We start from the raw sequence: 24,501 nt of genomic DNA, 5'->3' as shown, positions 1-24,501 counted from the left end.
CCTTAAGTTGGGTGTTTCTGGGGGGTGAGAGGGGATAGAGCTGAACCAGCCAGGGACCTGCTGGATCCTATGCTTGTCTTCCTACTGGCGGTGGGCCCTATCTAGTCCTCTTTGTTGTACCAACTGGAGCTGGCTCAAAATGAGCAGCATTAGTCACTTCCTCACCGTCCACCTGGCTGCTGGTGTGAGCTGCAGAGTTGGGCTGCTTTGGTGGCGATGTTGCTCCATTCAGTGCCACTGTTACTGGCTGGGGGTTAGGATTGCTCTTTTAAGCTGATATGATATGGGCACTTACCGGTAGCTGACAGTAAGCCACATTGAATACTGTGGGGTTATTTCTGAGTAAGTATGTGTAGAATTGCACTGTTTTAGTGAAGTTTACTATGACATAAATTTGCAATACCTTTTTTGTGGTACTGTAACTTAGTGACTCCAAAATAGCAAGACAGATATAAAAAAAAGCCAAACTTGCTGGGCTTTCAACTATGATTTGATCCAATCTAATTTTTTAAGGGGAATTTTTGAAGGTGTTGAGCAGTTGGGTTGAATAGCATAATACTTGCATAGAATAAACACTAATTTCTCAAACTTGCTAAATAAAAATCAAGAATTTTTTACCGTTTTCTTTTTAACACTGAGCGATTACAGTTATAATTGTCAATCTTAAATATAAATTTTAGGAGATTCATTTATACTGACTTTATAGATCAGCCTTCCCCGACTTTCTGTCATTCAGATGTATCAGACTCCAGCTTGTGCATCAGCCTCGGCCAGCTTGGCCAAAATGTACAGAGATGATGGGAGCTGCAATCATAAACATCCAGAGGGTCCAAGGTTGGGGAAGGCTGTTCTAAATTATCATAACTATATAAATTAATGAAAGTACTTTAGCTTATGCTATTTCATTTGTGGCTTTATGTCTTAATGGAATCTACATGAGACATATATAATGGCAAAAAGTACGGTATGCCTGTATTATTTTTTCAGAAGTACAAGGTTGAATTTTAACTTTGACCATGCTGCAGTAGAAACTTCAGCCACTATTAATTCCTCTTTATATTTCTCATTCAGAGCAATTAAAGTTTTCTTCTGCAGTCACATTTTGGAGTTATTTAAAGACTTCAGGAATATCTATATATCTCACATAGGCCGTGTACAGTCATACCTCATTTTAAGTCTGCCCCATTTAGGGTCCATTTCATCAAACGTCTGCAGCAAACCCGGAAGTACCGGAACGGGTTACTTCCGGGTTTGCTGCACGCGCAGAAGCGCTAAATCGCACTTCGTGCATGCTCAGAGCAGCACTTTGTTGAGTGTCCCTTTCGTCCAGCATCCAGGGCTCCAGAACGGATCTCAGACGCAGAAGGAGGTACGACTGTACTTAGAAATGAGAAATTCACTTGTCTTTTGTTTTAGCACCCGTCAGAGAAAGCTATTATAGCCACTAGTGCTTCTGAGAACCAGAGTATCCAGGCATGAGCCTGCACTTTGCAGCAAATTTTGCTGACATTGCACAACTTTTGGAGCACTGCTTGGTAATGTTTTGGTATTTAGCCCTACATCTTAGTGTTTTATTGCATTTGTATACCACCCATCCTACTAAGTTGTCTAGGAAGTTTACATAAAAAATAGAAAATAATTAACAATAGAAATCTAAAATAGCTAAAGCAATTTTAAAGCAGAGGCTATTAAAGAAATCTTGTTTTTAATCACTGTTGAATATCTATTGAAACTCTTCCAAATAGTTAGGGGAGGGGGGTCATCTTCAGCTTGATTCCAAGGCTGGAATCAAGAAATATTGGCGTATTATGACCACTCTTAAAACACTTTGCAGATAAATTGCTTGCATCTGTTTTGACATGGGTTCTACTCATACAGAGTTTGTGCTTACTGTATCTTTTATTCCTTCTTACAAGTCTTTTTTTATTTAAAAAAAAATAGATTCTTACCGGTTTATGTAGCCTAAGGTTATGGAAAGGATCTTGGAGAAGTGTGACTTACTACTTGTACGTTAAACTTTCCCTTCCTGGCTCACTAGATCAATTAGAGTAGCTTTGACTGACGATGTGAGAGGGATTATTACTGCATTGCTGAATGAAGTTAGGATCCCAACTGCACAACCAACATGCTTTGAGTTGCTTTATAAATAAGCGATTACCAGACTTGGAAGATTTTTGCCCAGTTCCCTACGTTCCCTACTTGAGGAAGCTGCTTAAGTATGTTACGGTGTCCTAGCTCTAGGTCTTCCTGGATGATAGTAATAATAAAAAACCCTTTAAGGTGTTATGATTATGCTACTGCAACTGGGTGTCCAGAATGCAGCAATAACCTTTTTATCAATTTTGGCTGCCTCACTAGTAGTTACCTTTCTGGATTCATGCCTTGATAACATCCATATAAGACAACTGTAAGATACTGTTCATGGGGCTGCTGTGATAATTTGCATATTCCTTTGGTATTATACTATTTGCATTGATTACCACTTTGTTTCTGGCCAAATTAATAGTGCTGGTGCTGACCTTTTTAAGGCCCTAAACAGACTGGGAAGCAAATTATATTGAGGACAGAGTCCACTCACATCACGTATCTCAATGCTTAGGTCAAAACTAGAAATCCCTTTTTTGTGTGTGACCCAATATACAATGTGGAGGCACAGTTTAGGTGTTTCTTGATCGTTTGACAGGCCCAAAGGGGTCCACCTGGCACCATTTGGACTTCTGCCAAGTATTAGAAATGCGGTTCATTTTAGGGTATTTGAAGGGAATACCTTTTACATTTAGTTCAAATTCTGCTTGTCTCGGTGTCTCACGTTTGTGTTGATCATTCTGTTTAACTTGTTTGTTTACTGTGTTAGCAAACCTTAGTTCCTTTTCTAAAGACAAGTTTGGGATATACAAGTATTGTTAGCCTCTTATTGTGCTTTTAGTAAAGTTTTGTGGGGAGGGAACCCTAAGCTGTACAGGGTGGGTAAAACAATTTTTTTTAAGAAGTGGCCCTTTGATTTTTTTTATTTAAAATGTTTTAAAATTAATTTCCCCTTAAAAATGAAACTTTGTTTAGATCATATATGAATGCAATCTGTCTTGTCAGATGTTTAACTGTCTATTAAATACAAGTTAAAGGCTGCTTGTTCTGCCTAAATATTTATTTACTTGCATATTTCAAGAAACAAATATTTCCAATGCAGCTTGCATGTAATACTAAAATACATTTTTTTAAACTGCAGTCGGCAGTACCAGTGTAAATAAGTCAACAAAAGCTTGCATTGTTTTACCAAGCCTACTTGGAATTGGGAGAAGAGTGGTTTTGTGCTTGGCATGGGAGAGATGAATTACTTCCTATACCTATGTGCTTACTTTCCATGCTGGACATGGAGGAGGGAGTGAGCTCTCCATTTGCCCTTTGCCAGCCTGCTCACTAGTCTGCATGGAAGTCCATGCACCTGCCTTAATGCAATTCCTAGATGTCTATAGTTGCCAGGCTAATGCTTAAATAAAAGGCTCATCATGTTAATATACTTTAAAGCTCATTGGGATCTCTTCCCACAGGGAAGGTGGTAGATGGCTGTGGGAGGTGGAGGGAGAAAAGTCCAGCTAGAGTGGATTGGTGTTGAGTAAGGGAAAGGAAAATTAAGGAAAAGTTCAGCAGGAGCAGGCTCTGCAGCCATCTTCACCTCTTCCTTTGCATTTCTCAGGGCCCACAAGAGCTGTCTCTTTTTGATCAACTATTATAAATAACCATGGATTCCATTCATACCCTCTTTGAAGTGGAAGGTGACCAGTTGCATTCTGGTGAAAGTCACGAGCAGAATGCTATTCTCCTTTCCTGCTTGGAGTTGGGAGAGGGCGGTGGGTAGCTTAATGAAAACATTGGCACAGTGGTCTGGCTCACAATAAACCATAGCTTCTGCTTAAAAATCTGTGCTTTGTTTCCCAGCTGCTGCACTGGGGAGGAAACAAACCAGAGCCTGCCTTGCTGCATGTGAACCTAGGCTTGTGGTTTGTTTCTGCCAAACAAACTATCAGCCAAGAAGAAACATTGTCTACTCCTCGTGGTTTGAAGAAAAACAAACCAGGGATAGAATTCAACTAACCTGTTGTACTTCAGTGATTACCTCTGGCACAATGGGACTCTCCACTCCATCATGTATGTCCTGCACTATACCCAAATCTGTTCTGTATGGTTGGGAGAACCCCAGAGTAGGTTTAGGAGGCATGTAGGGAGAGGAGAGGAGAGCAGAAGAAGATTCGTCAAGCCAGGAGAAACCTTGTACTAACAGAATCTTCGCCTTAGTACAGCAGGAGTGGCAGAGGAGCTGAGTGCAGACTTTTGAGCAGTGCACCAACATGCTAACTCATACATATTACACCATTTTAAAAACTATGGTTCAATATACAGTACGGTCTGAACCACACCAAAGTAACAAGGCAAATTCAGCTAGAAGCCGTGCATTCAGTGTGGTGGCACCAGGTCTATGGAATTCCTTGCCCAGTGAGATTAGGCAGGTATCATCTGTGTTTTTGGCTCCAGGTGTTTTAGGCAGCAGTTTAAAACTTGTTCTAGCAAGCATTTTCCTGAATGTGACCCCCATACTGTACGCTTTATGAACTTACGTGGCTTACACGGTATTTTGTTTTCATAGTGCTTTGTTTTATTTTGTATTTGCCCTAATGCGTTGTATTCTGTACACAATATAGTTTTATATGATCACAAAGTATAAACATATAAGGAATGAATAAAATAAGCTTGTGACCTGCAGGAAAGGGTTTGAAAATAAAACCCACTAATATCTTAATGACGTTATACATTTGGAATACTGGGTTGTCCTTTGATTTCTGTGGGATGCTAATTGCAAATAATCTATTAGGCATACTTGGGAGTTTCAGAGTTAAAATAAACTTGATTACTACTTGCAAGTATGTGAGGGAATCCATATGTCATTGATTTGTATTTGTAACTGGAGTCAGGAGTAATAAAACAGTGCATACAAAACTTTTAGATCAGTTTATCAGGAATGATTATCATACAGGTTTTTAATGGATTTACAAATTGTACTGTTTGTTTTACGCCTTGGACATATTTAGAGAAACAACACCTATAACTAACTAACTAAATAATCAAGCCAGTAATCAAGTAAAACAATTGAATTAATCTCTTTGCTGTGCATGTCAAATCAATACAAAAGGTAACATTCTTATTTATTGAGTGTGAGGCTGCAAGCTAAAGCGAAACTTATTAATTTTTATTTTACTTGCTGCAAACACAGACTTCAGGGTGGTGTCTTGTTTCATTTCTAGAGCTGGGGAATTTGGAAGTGTTTGTTTAAAATCTGTTTTGGTAGTGCGTTTGATTACTGTGAATCATAATATTGCCTAAACAGAAAAAAGTCACTAGCATTTGGCATAATTTCTAATGAAACCACTGAAGGGAAGAGGTAGATGTAAATATTGCAGGCAGGAGTATGCTAACAATGCAGCACGGATGAGGAAACATTTAAGAACATGTAGAAACTGTCCCAACAGGGGTATTTTTTTAGCCTTGTTTGCTAGTAAGAAACATGTTAAGTTATAAAACTTTCAGTTTGCTTTACACAATGTGTTGTGATGCAAACCATCCAGAAAACCCATCTTGCTACATAGTTCATAGTGATACTGTGGAATTCCCTGCTGCAAGATGTAATGATGACCACAAACTTAAGACAGTGGAATTAGACAAATACATGGAGGATAAGCTTCTCAGTGGTAACTTGTGATGATGAATATACTACTTCTAGGGCTGGAGCTGGCATACCTTTGTATACCAGCTGCTGGGGAACAGCTGGAGAGTGCTAGCATGCTGATGTCCTGCTTATAGGCTTCCCATAGCCATGTATTTGAAATCGGCTAGTCCTTAGCTAGGTAAATCATTCTAATTCAGCAGGGCTCCTTTCTGCTCTTGGCTTTATGCCACTAGGAATTTCATTCATTGTGCTCACTAGGGAAATCACACACACACACACACACTCGCTCGCTCCATGGCTCCCTTGACCAACTACATTATTTCTGTGGCACCCCTGTGGGGCTCAGGAGCCCAGTTATGTCACCCCTTGTCTGCAGAGCTGGCAGCCTCTCACCCTTTTTCAAACGCCCTCCCTTGTAGAATGTTTCCTTGGCCGCCTCTCTTCTTTTCTCTCCTCTCCCCTCTCCTTGGAAGCTCTCCGGGCAGCTGCTACTGCTGTCCCTGGTCTCTGAGTCCCCACTCCAACCCCGAAGAGAGGTGCCTCTCAGAGGCACCATTCGCCTGCAGAGCTTATAGCCAGGGCTGCTGCAATAAACAGCTGTGCAAGCCTTTGAGAGGCAGAGACCCGAGAGGGCATCAGAGGAGGGAGGGAAGGAAGGAAAGAGGGACAGAGGCCATTGTTGCCCTCAGCACCCCTGATCATCATTCAAGGTATCCCAGGGTGCCACAGCACACTGGTTGAAAACCACTGCCTCTGTTGCATGATTGCCAGTAAGATCAATTTAGGTTCACAGACTTGAGAATAAAATATCTTATCAGTGGTGGCTTCACAATTATGGAACATTCCCGAATGAGATACACTTGCTTCCTGTTGTACAGACTTTACAACGGGCTTTAAGATACTATCTGTTAGAGTTTGAAAATAGTCTGATGCCAGTCGCATTTTGCGACTGGCAACAGACCTTTTGTGAGGCAGTACAGATGTCCAGGTGCCATTGTTGGGTATCTAACATCTCCATGTGGCTGCAATGCAACTCCAGTCAGTTGGTCTGCAGGGCAGCAGGGCACCAAAAGGCACCTCTTTGCTGTTGTAAGGAAAGGTAAAGGGACCCCTGACCATTAGGTCCAGTCGAGACCGACTCTAGGGTTGTGGTGCTCATCTCGCTTTATTGGCCAAGGGAGCCGGCATACAGCTTCCGGATTATGTGGCGAGCATGACTAAGTCGCTTCTGGTGAACCAGAGCAGCGCACGGAAACACTGTTTACCTTCCCGCTGGAGCGGTACCTATTTATCTACTTACACTTTGACATGCTTTTGAACTGCTAGGTGGGCAGGAGCTGGGACCGAGCAATGGGAGCTCACCCCGTCGCGGGGATTCGAACTGCCAACCTTCTGATTGGCAAGTCCTAGGCTCTGTGGTTTAACCCACAGCGCCACCCGTGTCCCCCTTTGCTGTTGTACTTCCCTGCAAATCACCTGATTGGCGGGGTAGCGTGGCACCAGAAGACACACATCTTTCGGTGCTTTGGAAACATCTGAGGCAATGACTATCAAGCCCTGGTGGCCGTTGCCACTGGGGATGCTGCAGAGGAGAGGAACCGTTTGGGGCTGCTGCTTGGAGCCCCATCAGCGCTGCAAATGCTGAGCTGTTCATTTGGCTGCTCCAACTTTTAAAACAGTTCTAACAGCTGCCACGGTTTGGTGTCGGTGTCTTGGCTCCTAAGACCCCCTCGCCCCACAAGGCAGCAGCAGGAGTGCATCTACTGTTAATTGCACAGTTAAAAGGTGTAATTAGTTATCTATATGCTGTTTTCCACTGGTTTTGCCAGCATTGTGTGTGCTGCACAAATACTGTACAGAAGAAAATATATATTTCAGTCCATAACAAATAATGCACGTAGCTTTTTAAATCAAGCTTCTAGGTGTGTGTGTGTGTGTGTGTGTGTGTGTGTGTGTGTGTGACAGATTGTGAAACCAAGCAGGAGGGTGCTTAGTAGGAATTGTAGTGAACAAGGTTACATCCTTTTGTGTAACTCATTGCTCCTGCCTGTGACTACCAAAGCAGCTTCAAATTCAGTTTTTCTTGGCAAAGATCATGGATCATTATGCCACAAAAGTGTAAACATGGTCTTGGGTATATAATTATGAAGAAAAATTTGCATAGGCCACCTTTTGAGGCATAGCTTGCTCATGGTTGATTACATAGCAGGAAAATACAATTTTAAAAAAATCAGTATTAACAATCACTGTGATACTGGTCTGCCTTATCACAAGGATCACTGAAATGTGTGTTCTTTGAAGCCTCAATGTATATGTTAAGGATAGACAATACGTTAAGGAGTTTAAAAATAAGAGTAGAGTGTTTTGAAAACTGAAGCATGGTACCAATATTTTTATTGTAAACTCAAAATTAACCAACTATTAACAATTCTATTAAAATAGTAACAATGTGTCACTTATGTGGATTGCATATTAATGCATGCTTATCAAAAAAATGAAGTGTTGCTGATACCCACTCCCCAAATGTGAGTAGACATTCTGTTTTGGCACCCACAATCCAGGTTCCAAGAGCCACTTGATTCCTAGCTTTTCTATCCCAGTTTCTAACACAGGTTACAGCGTGGCTTTTCTGACTCTTTAAGAGTGCTGTTTTCTTTCTGCGGTTTAGTATGTTAAGATGCTGCTTCTTAGAAACATTTAGGTTGAGGATCACCAATACGTGATTGATGGCCCATGCATATTTTTTAGATATTTTGAAGGGGTAGGAGAACGGCAGGCATTTCCTTGACCTGTGGAGGGGGTTTTCTGAATGTGATGTATGTATGCTCAAGTGTGCTGTGCACTTAGACAGAGAGAGTGGGAGAGATATTTGGCACAATGTGAAGTTTTTGAAAGAGTGGTGTGGCTACGTTTTGCTGGTACTGGGGAATGTTTCTTGTTAGACAGCAACAGTGCATGATGTGTATGTGTGCGCGTGCGTGCACAATCTTATGGCAAGCGTGAGGTTGTGGCGAAGGGAGAAGCGAGGACTGTGCTCTCTAATTTTGTTATGACATGCCCCCATGGCAGCTATTTTAAGACTGGCTCCCACATGTGCCTGCTGACCCAGAAAAGTCGGCAACTCCAGGTTAGCTCAGGGGTGGGGAACTTTTGATCCTCCAGATATTGCTGGGTTATAGCTCTCATCACCACTGGCTGTTGGCTGTACTGGGTGAGATTGATGGGGGAATTAGAGTCTAATAATACCTAGAAGGCCACTGTTTTTGCTACACTTGGCTTGTGGACTTTATGCTGGTGATGGGTATGGCCACCCACTTTCATGCACATGAGACATGCAGCAGAAGTTTAAACCACTCCATCCAGTGATACAGTGTTACATGACCCCTTTTACCATTGCTGATTTGGGTGGTGCTGAACCTCTACTTGCTATTGATTGGAGTGCTCCTTCCTGTTTCTGGAGTGTTCCAATCTGCTATTATGCGTATTGAGCATTCCAGTGTTTCGCAAGCACTTGGGAAAATATCAGAACATATTGGAACACTCTGTTCTACTTTGATCAGTGGCAGATAGGAGGTATTTTGTTCAGTGCTGTTGGCCCTGGGCTTGGTTCTGCTGGACCAGCAAAAAAAGGCTTGGTGGGCTGGATTGGACTTGCAGTCCAGTTAGATCAGAAGTGGTGAATCACTTATTTGTATTGGAAAATATAAAGGACCAATGGGAAATTATTAAATCAGTGATTTCAGTTGGCTGCTACATCTTCAGGATGCATTTGAAATTGCCTTGATTTAACTCAGTCCACTCTGATCTTCTAGCAGATTCTCTTGTCTAGCTGGTTGTGGCTTTCAGTGTGAGGAACGGCTAGAGTACTCTTGGCGATGTGGGAAGTTTGGACCATAGCCAGTGCCAAAAGAGATCTCAACCTCCCAACCTTTTCCCTTAGCAGTGTGCTACTGAATATGTGCAAATAACACTGTAAGGCAGTTCTGTTTATATTCCTCGGGTGTTGGTTTTCTGTGTACTTCGTGCATCGGTTTTCAGCAGCTTATTGGCTCTGTTATGTTGCGGTAGTGTGCCATCAGCAGTTTGACAAGAAACTTTAAATCTTACTGCCATAACTAGAAAACCATATTCTTTAAAAGCCAATGACCATTTTTTCAAACCGTTAACTTGGTTGAGATGTCAGGCCAAATCATGGTTTAAACTTCCAAATATAAAATGGAATTGTTTTGTCGGCTTTCTTCTTCCATGCATTCAGCTTTGTAAGTTTGCTCCCTGCACCTCAAAGTGCAGTAGCTTTTAGCGTTGGAGTGATGGCTGTAACTTGCAGTCTATCCATTTAGACATTTCATCGTGATAATGCGACATGGTTTGCAAACCTGGTTCTGACTGTAATAGGCCAATTGTCTTTATCTTCTAAAAAGTTCCTCCTGGTGTCGCCCTTGCTCAAATCTTTTAGAGAGACTCCCCTTACTTTATTATTATTATTATTATTATTATTATTATTATTATTAATTATTTATACCCCGCCCTCCCCAGCCAAGGCTGGGCTCAGAGCGGCTACTTTAAGGTTGAAGTCGCCCCATAGTATGGCTTTTCCATTAGCAAATTTATTTAATTTACATAAAACTTTTCAAATAAAGTCAAGTCATTTTGAGTTTGGTGCATATAGGGATCCAACAGTTTACATTATTATTAAAGGGACAATGAATGGTTAAAAAAAAATACCATTCTTGTATTTCAGTATTGAATGGATTTTAAAGTTTATTCCTTTGCCAAAAATGACTGCTACCACCCTGTCCTTTACTTGAACCTGGTGCTGTCACTTGGTGTTGAAACCAATTACCACTGAAGATTTTACTTTCCCTAGGGGGTTTTAACAAGAGATACAAAGGCAATTTGTGGCTTGTATGTCTAGGCATTTCTTTTTTATAGGATCACTAATTCCCCTCATGTTCACTGTTACTGTTTGTAGTGTTAAAGACTAACCTGTAACCAGGATACCATTCTCCTTGAGATTTGGTTAAAGTCACAAGTTAAGTCTTTTCAACAATATCTGGAAGATCTAGGATGTAGCTGCTTTGTGGTTTGTAGTGGTCTCTCTTGTTATGCGTGAGACGTTTGCTGGATCTTTTGCTCCAGTTTGTATCCTCCCAACATCCATCGGAAAATTCAGCATTCTCTTCTTCCTTTGCCTCTTCTTGTTGTCATTCCATAAGTAGGTTGATTCCAAGAGTGTTGTGGAGATCTGTTGCTTCCAGTCTATTTGTTGATGTGAGGCGTTTTGATCCTCTCATGGCAATAAGATGTTAGAGGAAGCCCCAGCGATATTTAATTTCAGCTTCTTGCAGTTTAATCATGCAAGCACATAGATCTTTCCTTTCCCCCCTGTGTTTCAGACGCCAGATCCTGCATCACCATAACTGACTGCTTTTATAAGTTATGGATATTAGGTTCCTTGGTTTTTTACATGCTTCCTCCTCCTTCCTGTATCAGGCAAAGCAGACAGTTACATGACAGGGGGAGGGGAGTTCTCTCCCTTAGTTTGAGTCCAAGTGCTGTGTGTTCCAGTTCAAAATAATTAACAGAGGTTATGAGGTCTGGAAGCTGTGATTTAAGCATGAGGCAAATATTGTGCAGGATCTTTCTGTTCTACTCTCTCTACAAAAAAAAAATGAAAACGTAAATTAATTCTCCTGTTTTGATTTTTCTGCATCTTCAAGCTTGTTGAATGTATCTTCATTTTCTTTTTGTAATTGTTTGATCTTGTCTTAGATTTGGCTTAATTATTTTGTTGCTGTAGTTGTTTCTGTTAAACAATCAAGCCACATGTTAAATTCTGTCAGTTTTGTTTTCAGTGGAAGCATTAGTTCATTCTACGTATTTTTAATAAGCTCCTTTATTACTTCTTCTGCTGCAAGTTCATCTCCTCAGATGTTGTTACCATTTTCTTTCTCCAGTGAGAAAGAGGCATCTTTTGAAGGCAGTGCCATCTTGGCTGAGGCCTGCATTAGTGTCGCAGTTGAAGTGAGCCTTCTATCTCAGAAAGAATTGATTAAATCAAGAACTCTGCCTCTTATCTGTGTCCCCCCCCCCAATAATTGGGAATCAAAAGTGGCTATATAAGAAGCATAATATAGCTTAGTTGGTTAGAGCATGGTGCTGATAACACCAAGGTCACAGGTTCGATCCCCATAAGGGACAGCTGCATATTTCTGCATTGAAGGAGGTTTGAACTAGATGATCCTCAGGGTACCTTCCATCTCTGATCTCACAGAATGATATTTAAAGGCAAAATGACCCCCTCTTGAATGCATTAAGACTGCCAAATTGCAGGCAGATCCCTCCAGAGCTCTTTGCAGGCAGATTCCCTCCAGAGCTCTTTGCTCAAAACTTTAAGGTTTTAAAAGTATCTAGCTTTTTTATCTTCTGTCAGAATTGGGTGCAATTTTCAGGCATGTTTGTCCCTTCTGAGGTAGTGAAGCCTACCGGCTTTCAGAATGTTAGCTGGAGTGATTCTTTGCAAGGAAAGACTTCTCTCTTTTTTTGGAAGATGAATAAAATAGAAAACACTTCACCTTCCTATATGTTCAGCGGACAGTCTGAGAAGTGGTAATATGAGGCAGGTGCCTTGAGTAAGTGCAAGGTAGTAGTCTTACCAATAAGCAACACAACCGGGAGCTCCTTTAAGGGACAAGCAGGTTTAGCTGATTTAAGGGGGAAGTAGAAGTCTGAGGAGGGATGTAGGTGGCGCTGTGGGCTAAACCACAGAGCCTAGGACTTGCCAATCAGAAGGTCAGCGGTTCGAATCCCCGTGACAGGGTGAGCTCCCGTTGCTCGGTCCCTGCTCCTGCCAATCTAGCAGTTCGAAAGCACATCAGAGTGCAAGTAGATCAATAGGTACCACTCCGGCGGGAAGGTAAACGGCGTTTCCGTGCGCTGCTCTGGTTCACCAGAAGCAGCTTATTCCTGCTGGCCACATGACCTGGAAGCTGTACGCAGGCTCCCTCGGCCAATAAAGCAAGATGAGCGCCGCAACCCTAGAGTCGGTCACGACTGGACCTAATGGTCAGGGGTCCCTTTACCTTTACCTTTAGAAGTCTGAGAGGGAGAACGGAAGAATGTTTAGAAACTTTGAACAAGCAATGTAAAACCAGGGCAGGGAAACAATTCACAATGAAAAAAACCTAAACATATGTATCAGCAGGATGGTGGGTGGACTCTGAGAAGTTTGCACAAACAAGGAAAAAGAATAGAACTGAATGAAAAGCAAATAATTATAGTAGGTGTTTGTTGGAAAAAAGGAAGGATTTGAATAAAGATGAACAAATAAATAATATGACATATCCAACAGTTGAACTAAGGGAGAGAGAATATGCAGAGATCATATAATGTGAGCCCTCTTAAAGTTTTCAGAATATCTAAGCAAAGACATATGGGGAGGGAAGAACGAACAGTGGTTTGAAAACAAATTGATTGTTGAAGTATGGATTTTTAATTGTTAGGAAATGGCAAGTGATTGGGAAGGAGTTCAACATCCCTTCACTATGATTGGAGTGCCCTGGGAAAATAATCACTGTGATTAAAACCCATGCCTGCCAATCAAAATAAAATATTTTCCCAAACACTTCTCCACTGAAACTCATGATGTTGGCTTTAGTTGTTAAAAAACAGGTTGGTCAATGCATTTTAAAGACCTTAAAAACTAACTTTCAAACTTCTATTGATTTCAGTTCAGGGTTCAAAATTAGCAAGCGCCAGGTGCATTTTGTGCCTAAATATCCTCCATTTGTGAGCACCTCAGAAAGTCTGGGTGCCATTTTTTGCACCTGGCTGACACCCAAGGATTACTGAAATGTATGTGCTATGAAGCCTCAAAGTATCTTTTAAGGATAGACAGTATGTAAAGGAGTTTCACAATAAAGAGTAGAGTGTTTTGAAAACTGAAGTATGGTACCAGTATTTTTATTGTAAACACCAAATTAAACATGTAGTAACAATTTCTGCTTAAAAATGTGATATTAACAATGTGCTGCATATGTGAATTGCACACTAGTTCATGCTTATCAAAATAATAAATAAATAGTCTTGCCAAACATGCCCCCCCCCTCCTATGGTGACTAGACATTCTGTTTTGGCTCCCACAACCCAGGTCCCAGAGGTCATTTGGCTCCTAGCTTTTCTATCCCAGTTTCTAACACTGGTATAAGGATGTTTGGAGCAGTAATTTATCCATGTTGAGAACTAGTATGGTCTTATTTCATTCCTCTTCAGTTTTCAAATTGTTGGTGAGCTGAAGAGTATTTATGGAACCAATACCAATAATGTTTCATTGTTCGTAGGAGAGATGCCAAGGTGTGCCTCTGCTTTGAAATAGTGCTGATTAAGTAATACTGGAGAACTAGATTATTCATAATCTTGTATAGATGAACAATTCTGTTGCCCTTTGGCTGCAATGGTTTATAAGCAGAGGGGTTGGGGAGATCGTGGTGGTTTTATCCCACTTTTTGATAAAAGTTCAGTGCAGCATATTTTAGTTAATTTGAAAGACATCTTGAAAAAATAGTTACCAGGTTCTGCAAATGCTGTTAAATGTTTTGTACAAATATGCACTGCCAAAGTGTAGACCAAAAAATGGCAAAGGGTCCTTGAGCTCGATGTGTTTATAGTATTGCTTTATAGATAATCTGAAAAGATTAATATTTAAATATGAACTCCTTGCATTGTCACAGTGTACTTTATATTCACCACAGTGATCTTCAGTACAAATCAATTGTTAGTACCAGTGCCAATACTGAGTAATCTCCACTTCCAAAATGTGGGTTTCTTTCAGAAACCATTTAGGCAGCATAAAATATTGTCTAGGACGCTCTTAAGCATCACATGCTGATGAGAGAGACCTTCCTATACCAGGGCTGGGGAATTTGTGACTTTTATGGGATACTATCTCCCTATAGCCCTTGACAGTATTGCCAGTGGGCAAGGATTGTGATGGGAGATGTAGTCCAGCAACATCTGGAGGGCCACAATTAGTAATATACGGTAATCCTATTGCTGGAAAGCATCCATAATATACCCATCCCTCCTGCCATTTTAAGCTCAAACCTTTCAGACAAGAAATCCTGTTGCGTATCTCCCATATAACATCTGGTTGGGTTGCAGGAATACCATTGATGTGATTAAAATAAAGTGTTTCCTTGCTCTAATTATCCCAGTGTATAAGGAGAGATGTGGGTTTTGTTGTTTACCCTGTTTTTATGAGGAACAAGCTGTCTCCTATCACAGGAACATACATAGTTTCTTTGTACCAAATCAGACCATTAATCCTCATAGCTCCCATTGTATACTGTCCGGCAGTGACTCTTCAACATTTCAGGTCTTTCTGTGTGATACCAGGGATTGAACCGGGGTCCTTGTTTCATGCAAAATGTTTTCTGCAACTAAGCTGATTCTAGGCTGTTTTCACTTTCTTTACTATCATCTTCATGCTCCTCCCATTATACACCAGACAGCTCTCTTTATTATTGCTCTTCAGAGAATTCACCCTCCCTTCAAACTTGCTAGTGAACTTGTAGCTATAGCATACCTGTAGCCCTTTCCTTACATGAGTAAGGATGAGCGAGCCCCTTGCTGTTCAAATGTAACATGAAGTTTATATGCTTTTAGCTAATACATAGACATTTCTACTCTATTAAATTGTGTTGTGTGTGTTGCAGCCTTCTTCCTGGATTAGTTCATTATATTTAAAAAAGAAACCAAAATGACACATGCTGACCATATTTATCCTAAGCTATCTACTCTAGGGTTTTTCTATATAATGTATTGCAGTTAGTGTGCAAAATACAAAGAGTTTAGGTACATGTTTTAAGTATAAACTCTCTTCAAACAAGTATTCTCATTTTTAAAAGAACATGTTAGAATCATCTTTGTGTGATCCACAAACTATCCAGTAAGCTATAGCTTTGTATTAGACAGTACATGCGACTCCTCACTTATGTGGGAGTTACATTCCAGGGTCACGCATGTAAGTAGTTTGTGTGCAAGTGGGGAGTTGCCTGTAATAGAGAAAACATTATACTAGGGGCGTTCAGAATGCTTTGCTATTCATTAAGAAATTGACAAAGGATTAAAATAAAATTTGTTTAATTGCCATAAATTTCACTGCATTTATTCTGCTTGTCTTTCAAGCTGGTAATGCCTGCCAAATTTCAAGTGTTTGATTATGAGCCCAATCTACTGCTGCCTTGTCTGTGCTTCATTGTCAGCAAATTGTCTTCATACCTGGGATTTAAAACATCAAAATAGGTAGTAATTGCTAAGGGCTATAAAGGGATTATAAGATGCATGCTCAAGGCCTAACTCCTTAATAGTGAGGTGTGCTTGTGTGTGTTGTCAAGGAAGAGCCAAACAGTCTCCAAGGATCTCCTGAGGTGATGGCTGTGAGCCAGTTATTGGGAAGAACTGCCTTGAGTTGAATTTAACCTCTGGAAACAGAATGCCAGTGTTAGAAAAACATGAGTGGAACTGTTCCAAAAACTTCTTTGATTAATCAATCCTTTGTTATGTGAAGTTCTAGGGAACCCATCTTGCAGTTACCTTTTGTATGAAAATAATGGATGGTTACGGATGAAACCCCACTTTTCAGAGTTTTGCCATCTTTTTAAGACAATTTTGGATAGTTTGTAATAGCACCAGTTGTTTCAGGGTTGATTGCAGTTTGGGTTGGCTATATCCTGGGTCACGAAGAGAATTTCAGCTGTGCTTAAACTCTTGAAACATTGTTTAAAATGGGATACACAATGAGTACACCAACTTAGCCCTTCATCTATTTGTTTAGGATTATGGCCTTCAAAGGCCACTGTTCACCATTCCATGAACAATTCACCTTGATCTTTCTTTCCTCATGTGCCCCCAATTGGCTCGGGGTAGTGCTAAGGGGACGCCCAGGACAGTGTACACGGAGAGGCGGGGGTTCATTCTGTCTGGCAAGCTTAAATGCTTGCATAGAAGAAAAGTTTATAGTAGTGCAACATTGAATTCCACCCTTAGTCTAAACATAGTATTTTAATAATTTTATTTACACATCTGTTATGCTCACCTTAAGCTGAACAGTAGCTTATATTTTTGCATTGTATTCATTCTCTGTAAAGTTACAAAATATACTGAACACCCTTTGTGTATATATGAATAGTAAAACCATGATGCACCAAATTAGTGTTGTGGTATCTTCACCACTGGAATTGAGTTCTGTTGGGAGTACTGTATCTGTCATGCCTGCAATGTATCTTGTATTCTGCTCAAGAAGCAGGGCTTCCACCAGATCCCAAGAGCCTCTCAACCAGCACTCAAGGATAGGATTGTGCCTAAAGTGTGTGTGTTTGGGTTGTAATTATCATAATGTTACAACTGCCTAAGCCAATCTTCGTTCCTACATCATTTGAGAAGTGTTATTTTGTTGTTGTTGGACCTTAAATAAACTATATTCATGTTCATTTGAGTAGTGTGCTTTTATAAGAACTTCATTATATAAATAACCAGTTACTAGCTGGCATTTGTAGTTTCCCTTTTTAGTTTATATTGATGACATACATCTATTTTAACTGAAAGTTGTTTCCATTGGCTTAGATGGCAATACATTGTGGACTAAAGGGGATTAATGTGTGTTGCAGATGTTTTCTGTTCAGGAGCTTTTTCTGAAGTATGCCAGTCTAAGAAAAAAATAGCTTTGATTACTCATTAAAACTATGCGGTCTCCTACTTTGTGCAAGCAAACTTATGCATTGCAGCTTCCTCTTCTGCCGCTCGCACACCCTTCCACATCTGCTCAAGATCTTTGGGGGGGGGCATGCTGTAGAGAGAAGGAAGGTGACGTTTTTATGCATGAGATAAAGCATGTTTGGTGGCATAGACAGCGGCTGTTCTAGGCTCATCCAATATGTGTGGGACCACACTGAACCAAAAAGTGCCCTGAAAAGTCATAAGTCAAAAAAGGGCAGAATGGGGTGGGACAGCCTTACGCAGGCCCCACTGACGTGTTTGGGGGGGGGTCTGAAATGTAACCCACACACAGTTGGTCGTTGCCTGTAGATGGATATTTTTCAATTACATTTGACAATGTGCTCTTTACTCAAATTCTAAAACTTTTATTCACATCTATTTTTAGTAATAGAAATGCACACAGCTGTTAAAATCTGCCATAGTGTAAAAAATGAAAAAACAAAACAAAACAGCAACACTGCTTTTATAGCATTCATAAATACATTCTTTATCAAGAGAACAAACATATGGTAATCCTGTTGTATTAATTGCTTTTACAGGGATAAGAAATAAAAAGCAAGCATCTTTGGGTTGGGCTAAATATCTCAAAACATCATAGATATATTTGATGCTTGCTTATATTAATTGACTTAATGGATATTTAATAGCATTCATTTTTGACTTGGTTGGCTTGTTAACTTTTTTTCTCTTAGATATAACCCCTTGTATGTTTTTAAATAAATCTGCAGTGCAAACACTACTTAATGTTTTCAGTACTATTTTGTAGAAAATTTGCCATTACTTGTTTTGTTGCCAAAGTTGTCATTATTTATATTAATAACTTTATCATTTTCTGGGGGACGTTTCCCATTCTGCACTCAAGATCCAAATTGGGTTTGCAGATAACTGCTGTTGACGTGCCTCTTTGACTTGATGTGTTGGGCCCAATCTTACACTTCTACAGTCGGTCCTCTGATCCCTACCCCCCTGGAAATAGGTTTATAACAATTCTTGAAATATCCAGATTTAAGCATATGTTTTATAAACAACCATACAGCTTGATGTATGGAACTCCTCAGTTTGCTTCCCCCTTCTGAAGGTGTCTTGGGAAGATATTGAAGGAAAAAGAAAATATGGGGGGAAATTCTCAACATCCATGGTAACACACGAGAGATTACTTGGATTGTGTTACAATAGCCCTTCCTTCTAGTCATTTTTAAAGTTCTGGAAGTCCCTTATTAAGCAGGCAAATATATGTGGAGGTTCTCAAGACTAAAGAAGAGTCGTTAAACAGAAATTCTGTTGAAATTAAACTAGGCTGCAATGTGAACAAACTTGTAAACTGATATAAAGACACAAGAGATAATTCAAGATGTGTAGCATAGGGCAAGAGTTGATCGAGAATGTTTAGAGCAGAAACAAGAAGGTGAATAAGAATGTCTGAATGGATATAAGAGATGATTTGGAAGGGAGCCAAAAACAAACAACATACCTAACTGTCAGTAAGAAAAATAATAACCAAGCATTGAGATAAGATGGTGTAGAAGGGATATGACAGTGGAGACTTCAAATGATGGCAAAATAGAGAAAATCTACCAATGGGATAAGATCAAGAATTTGACTTGACTAATGAGTACAACACCTCAACATTGTACCTCCTCTAAGGGCAAATATATGCATTGGATTTGTATTTGATCTCAACCCCCACCCCTGCAATATGTGGGATATACTGCAATAGGTAGGAGAGGTAGGGTAGGTGAAATAGGCTAACCTGCCGCACACAAACAGAAAGAAAGTCATCATTGGATACGACCCAAAACACAACGTAAGTTGTTGTGCATGCATAGATGATTTTCACCATGCTGATCCACTTGGACCTCAAGCTCAAAGGACACATAATTAGACACTTGTGGGGTTGTGGTGGCTTATTGTTGGGTGGTTGTGGTTTGGGCATTTGGTGGGTTTTCCAACTTGTTTGTATGCATATTGGGCCAAATTAGAGCTGCAAATTTAAACAGATTAGATTCGTGATTTAATAAAAGACAAAACATTTTGCTTAACTGGTAAAGATTTTGTCATACGCTTAAAAGCATTTGGAAAGTAGTCAAATTATTCCCACTCCTCCCTTTCCTTATTTTTTGTGTTTTCATTTTTTATTTTTATCATCGCTAGTAAGAGTGGAGGCTGGTCCATCAGGGCAACCAGGGCTTAGCCCTACTTACTGAAATGTTTTTCAGTTTTTAAAGAATTTTCCCAAATCTCAAAGCCCATACTCTTTATTCTGTACACCGTTCCACAATCTATTTGAAATTTGAGAGGCTCCTCCTAAAGACATTTCTGGCCAATCTAGTCTCTGTACCACTCAACCAATCTCAACCCAAAATTGGCCATGAGGACCCACTCAACTGTTCTAGGCAGAAAAACCTTGGTAATGAATTTGTATCTTATCAGAGCTACTGGTTCTTGGTCCTGGTTGTGAAGTTTCCTGCTCTCTCTTGTTGTCATGATGGCAACTGTATGATGTATATAACCTTAACAGGTCTATCCTTTTGTTAGACCTGGGAACTCAGTACTTCTGTTCTGAGCATGCTGAGCAAGGCCACACCTCCACACAACTAAAAGTACATTCTTTGTAGCTAGCCAGGGGAAAGGTGTGGTTACTAGTTCAGGCATGTTGTTTTTGATCAAGACTTGTTAAGAGACAGCAATGGTGCACACAGTGCGAGTCTTTCTACACTATCTATTTTTTACTTAATCATTTGAGCTTATTTTTTGAATGGTTCAGATGAGAACTCATTGTGCAAAGCAAATACGTATTATGGGAACATGGATCGCACCCTGCCTGTACAACTCTACCAGTCAAGCCTCTCCCAGCAGATAATCACACACCCGATTTGCTCAGGACCTTCATGTAGAGCCCAGTCTTTGTGGGCCTAAATATGTCCCAGACCTCTTTTTTATTTTTAGGAGTTTTTCATGTTTCCAAACCTATCCTCCTACCCCGATTCAAGATTAGGAACAAGCAGGCTGGAGAAAAACATTTTTATTTGTAGTATTCTTTTAACAGTGTTCTATTTATCCATTCTTTCCTCCAAGAAGTTCAAGGTGGAAAATTCATGAATATTCTTTTTCCCCTTTATCCTTAGAACAAACTGTTGAAGTAGGTTAGCCTGATGGAGAGTAGCTGTCCCAAGGTCACAGAGTGAGCTTCATGACTAAGTTGTGATTTTAATACTGATCTCTCAGCTGTTAGTCCACTTTAAAAAATCTTCATTTTTTCCACATTCTGGAAAAATGTGTCTAGATTTCTCCATTGATTACTTCAGATGACTGATTTCTAGTGGGGCTTTTCAAAAACAGGTCCTTCATGTTAGCTTTGCAATTTTGTCTGTGGTTTTATTTAGAGATAAAAGAATTATTGACTAAAGAATCTTAATAAATGTCACTGGGTGAATGGCCCCTTCTTTGCAAGATTAAAGTGAGTTGAAATGTATTGTAGCACCGATTATGTAAACATAATTCAGTAGTAACAAAACCAGATTGCTTTAGGTTTGTGCTACATTTATAGATGATGGATCCCAATGATTGGTGGGATTGTTAGACTATGTAGAGACTGTGACCAATTTATGTGGAGGATACATTCCAAGGCACATATGCTTATGTGAAATCGCATATAATTGGAACGCTAATTGGGAAAGCTTGCAAACACCCTTGTTCTGCCCCGACCCCACCCATTTTGTGATTTTTTTGGGGTCACTTCAGGGTTCAGCACAATGTGCGTGTGTGCGATCACACACATATTGGACGAGCCTAAAACGGCTGCTGCCTGTATTTGAGTTTCAGATGATGACAAAAATTCAAATATTTTGGTTACCTTTCATGTTAAATAATTAGAGAACTTCAGAGTCATGCCGAAAAGTCTCATTGGTGACATTTCTATTGTAACTCCACAAGTTTCCAACAACATCAGATCCATTCCCTATAGTAGAGGGCTCCAGCTGGATATGCGAGACAGTTACATATTTTGAAATAAGTTCTTTTATAGTCTATTTCTTAAGAGGGCTACTGTTGCGTAAATGTTACTTCTGTTCTAAAAACATTTCAGCAAGAAACTTTATTTTGCTATTAGTGTTTGTAGTTTGTCAAACGACAATTGTCAAATGACAATAGTTCAAAGCGACAATTATTCTGCTACTTTTTATTTATTTACTTTAAAAACAGTTTGAGATGCATGCCAAGTTGAGGTAAAATCATAAGTACTGGGAACAGAACCTAAACTACCTGAACACCTTAGGTCCAGGGTATCTCAGGATTTGCCAGTCCCTTGTATCCCAACTTGACCAATGAGATCATCTGCAGGAGTGTTATTGGCCTTTCTCCAGGCTGGTGAGGCTCATTTGACAACAAGAAATAGAGCTTTTAATGTCATCAGCCCGGTTCTGTAGAATAGAGATTCAGCAGGCATCTTCTGTGCTAACCCTTAAATGCCTGTCGAAAACATTTCTATTCTGCAAAGCCTATGCAGGGAATTAAGAATCCATTCTTCCCCAATTGTTAATTGATGTCTTAACTTATATGGTTTTTATTGTATGGTTTTATGTTTCATTGCTCTAATCATCTGGATTTTTAAAAAATGACATAGCCGTATATAAACACGTTTGTTAAATAAATAAATAAATAAATAAATAAATTGTGAAGAATATACGTATATAGTATTGATAAATTTAATGCTGTTTTGTTCTGAACACCCAAAACATGTTGCAACCTTATTGAATAACTTGGTTTGTAATTGATTTCCCCATGTAGGTGCCATACTAGGCAGATCAGAGACACAGGAGTGCATCTTCTACAATGCTAATTGGGAAACCGATAAAACAAATCGCAGTGGCATTGAACTGTGTTACGGTGATAAAGATAAAAGACGACATTGCTTTGCAACGTGGAAGAATATTTCTGGAACTGTTGAAATTGTGAAAAAGGGTTGCTGGCTGGACGATATTAACTGTTATGACAGGCAAGCTAACTAATACTACTTTTTCATTTGTTATTCATGTATGTGTTCAAAAAGTAATGCTTGAATAAAGTCTGCACAGCTTATAATTCAATTGGGCTGCTTCAAACCCAGAGCGTCTTGATCTTACAGAGCCTTTTAACGTACTGCCAACCCAATTTTTTGAGTGTCGCTATCTCAGCACTTGCCATTTGTAACTTTAGGGTGCTAGCAAACATACATTCAAACATATAGAAGTCGGCGTTGTCACAAACCACCACCTGTACAACGCCCACAAATTTCAACCAATTATCACTTACTGTTTATTGTCTGGAAACAAAAAGAAATGCATTGGATTTTGCCATTGGGATTCATTTATTACCTTAGTCAGTGTTAGCAGATTGGGGTAGTAAATCATCCCACAGTTTTTCATAAACAAATGGTTGAAGAAACGTCAAGCGAGTGCCAGTAAGTTGGCATAAGCCATATAATGTTGTTTGGGGACAGTTCTCTAACCAAGGACAGCTTTATTGCAGGTTTTTTAATGGGGTTAGAAAAACACTGTTAAAGTTAGTTTTCAGTTGAAATACCATTTTTTTTATAGTCAGCATTATTTTACAATATTTTTTATAGCACTTACACTTTGTATGTTTGTGTATCGGGAGGTTTTTAACACTTGATATTTTATGTTTTTAGATATGCTGCAAGCCACCCAGAGTGGCTGGGGAAACCCAGCCAGATGGGTGGGATATAAATAAATTGTTGTTGTTGCCGCTGCTATTATTATTATTATTATTATTATTATTATTAATTTATTAATGTAGTTGAAAATAAATACCATAGCTGTTAAAGGTACAGAAAGCATGTTGTCTACTCAATATGCAGGGGCAAATGTTTACTGCACAAATTCTGATCTTTAAGGTGCTACAAGATTCTTTGTTGTTCATCAATAGATAGCGGCTATTTGAATGAAACCATTAATTTAGAAGTTGACTCATTCTAGTTTTAGTGGACTGATATATTAAAATTACTTTCTACTCATATTTAGTACCAGAATTTTAAGTTGTGCCAGACAAGATATGGAAGGATGGTGATTTTTTTTGCTCTGTCTGTTTTTAAAAACTGGGGGGGGGGGGTATCTTTGGGGATGGCAGAAGGAATAGATTCCCTTTGGAATAGATTCCCTTCAGAAGCCACCACATCAAAATTTATTGTGTTATTAGAGGTGGGAGTGGAAAAGTGCAAGCACTGATAGGATTTCCCCCCTGCCCCCAATACCTGGAGATAAACTTTCTGTCAGCATTTCAAAAGGACGCTTTCACATATATCCAAGGGCTAGCAGAAACTAAGTTATCACGTCTTCCTCTCCCAAGTCCTGCAGATCCTCTTTTGAAGGATATACTCTGCTGAATATGGCGGGCTGTGGTGAGAGAGAGCTGAGAAAGGGGAGGTGGGTGCAGAGTCCCTGAAAATGGGGTTGAGGCACCATCCATTATCAGGATTGAACCCCGTAACTTATGTAGATATACTTCTAAGTATACTTATATAGAGAGTAATTTTAAAATGTAGGTGGGTAGATAATTAATTTGTGATATTAAAATGTGGATGAATTTCCTTGTATTTGTGGGGGGGGCAGTATCCTGGGTGAATATGTTCTGATTCTTCTGTATAAGATAGTGTAAAAATAATAACAGTAGATCAGTTAACGTGTTAAACTAAATTAAAACAAGAGAAGAGATGTAGTAAAATACAAAGTGTGAAATGACAGTAGCATATTTTCAGTCCAATCTTAATTGGTGCAAGTTCCATAGTTTTCAGCCTATGAAAGCTCCTGTCAACTTTCCCAAAACATCCAGGGGGTGCCAGGTTGGGGAAGGATAACATGCTAAAATTAGTCTGAAAAGAAGCTACTTTGATTCATACTTTAAATTAAGGTTCAGCTGAAATGAAAGTTCCTTTTAACAAAATGTTTTGCACCTGCCACTTGAAAGGAGGCATTCTATAGTACACACAGTTCTTCTTTCTTGGCAGAGATGGA

The 24,501-nt window shown here is 39.7% G+C and overlaps 1 protein-coding gene across 2 annotated transcripts in view; it reads left to right on the top strand.

The window, feature by feature from the left end:
• Positions 1 to 24,501, top strand: part of ACVR2A (activin A receptor type 2A) — a 53,373-nt gene that overhangs the window by 6,000 nt on the left and 22,872 nt on the right. For both annotated transcript variants that reach the window (XM_083579143.1, XM_083579142.1), the window contains exon 2: positions 22,280 to 22,487. In XM_083579143.1, coding sequence (XP_083435269.1) covers positions 22,280 to 22,487 — 208 coding nt within the window. The remainder of the gene's footprint in view (positions 1 to 22,279; positions 22,488 to 24,501) is intronic.

The sequence above is a fragment of the Podarcis filfolensis genome (assembly GCF_964270895.1).
Source record: "Podarcis filfolensis genome assembly, chromosome: 1".
NCBI classification, from domain to species: Eukaryota; Metazoa; Chordata; class Lepidosauria; order Squamata; family Lacertidae; genus Podarcis; species Podarcis filfolensis.
Note: the sequence above shows the minus strand (reverse complement) of the source record. Positions and strands in the feature narration are given on the sequence as shown.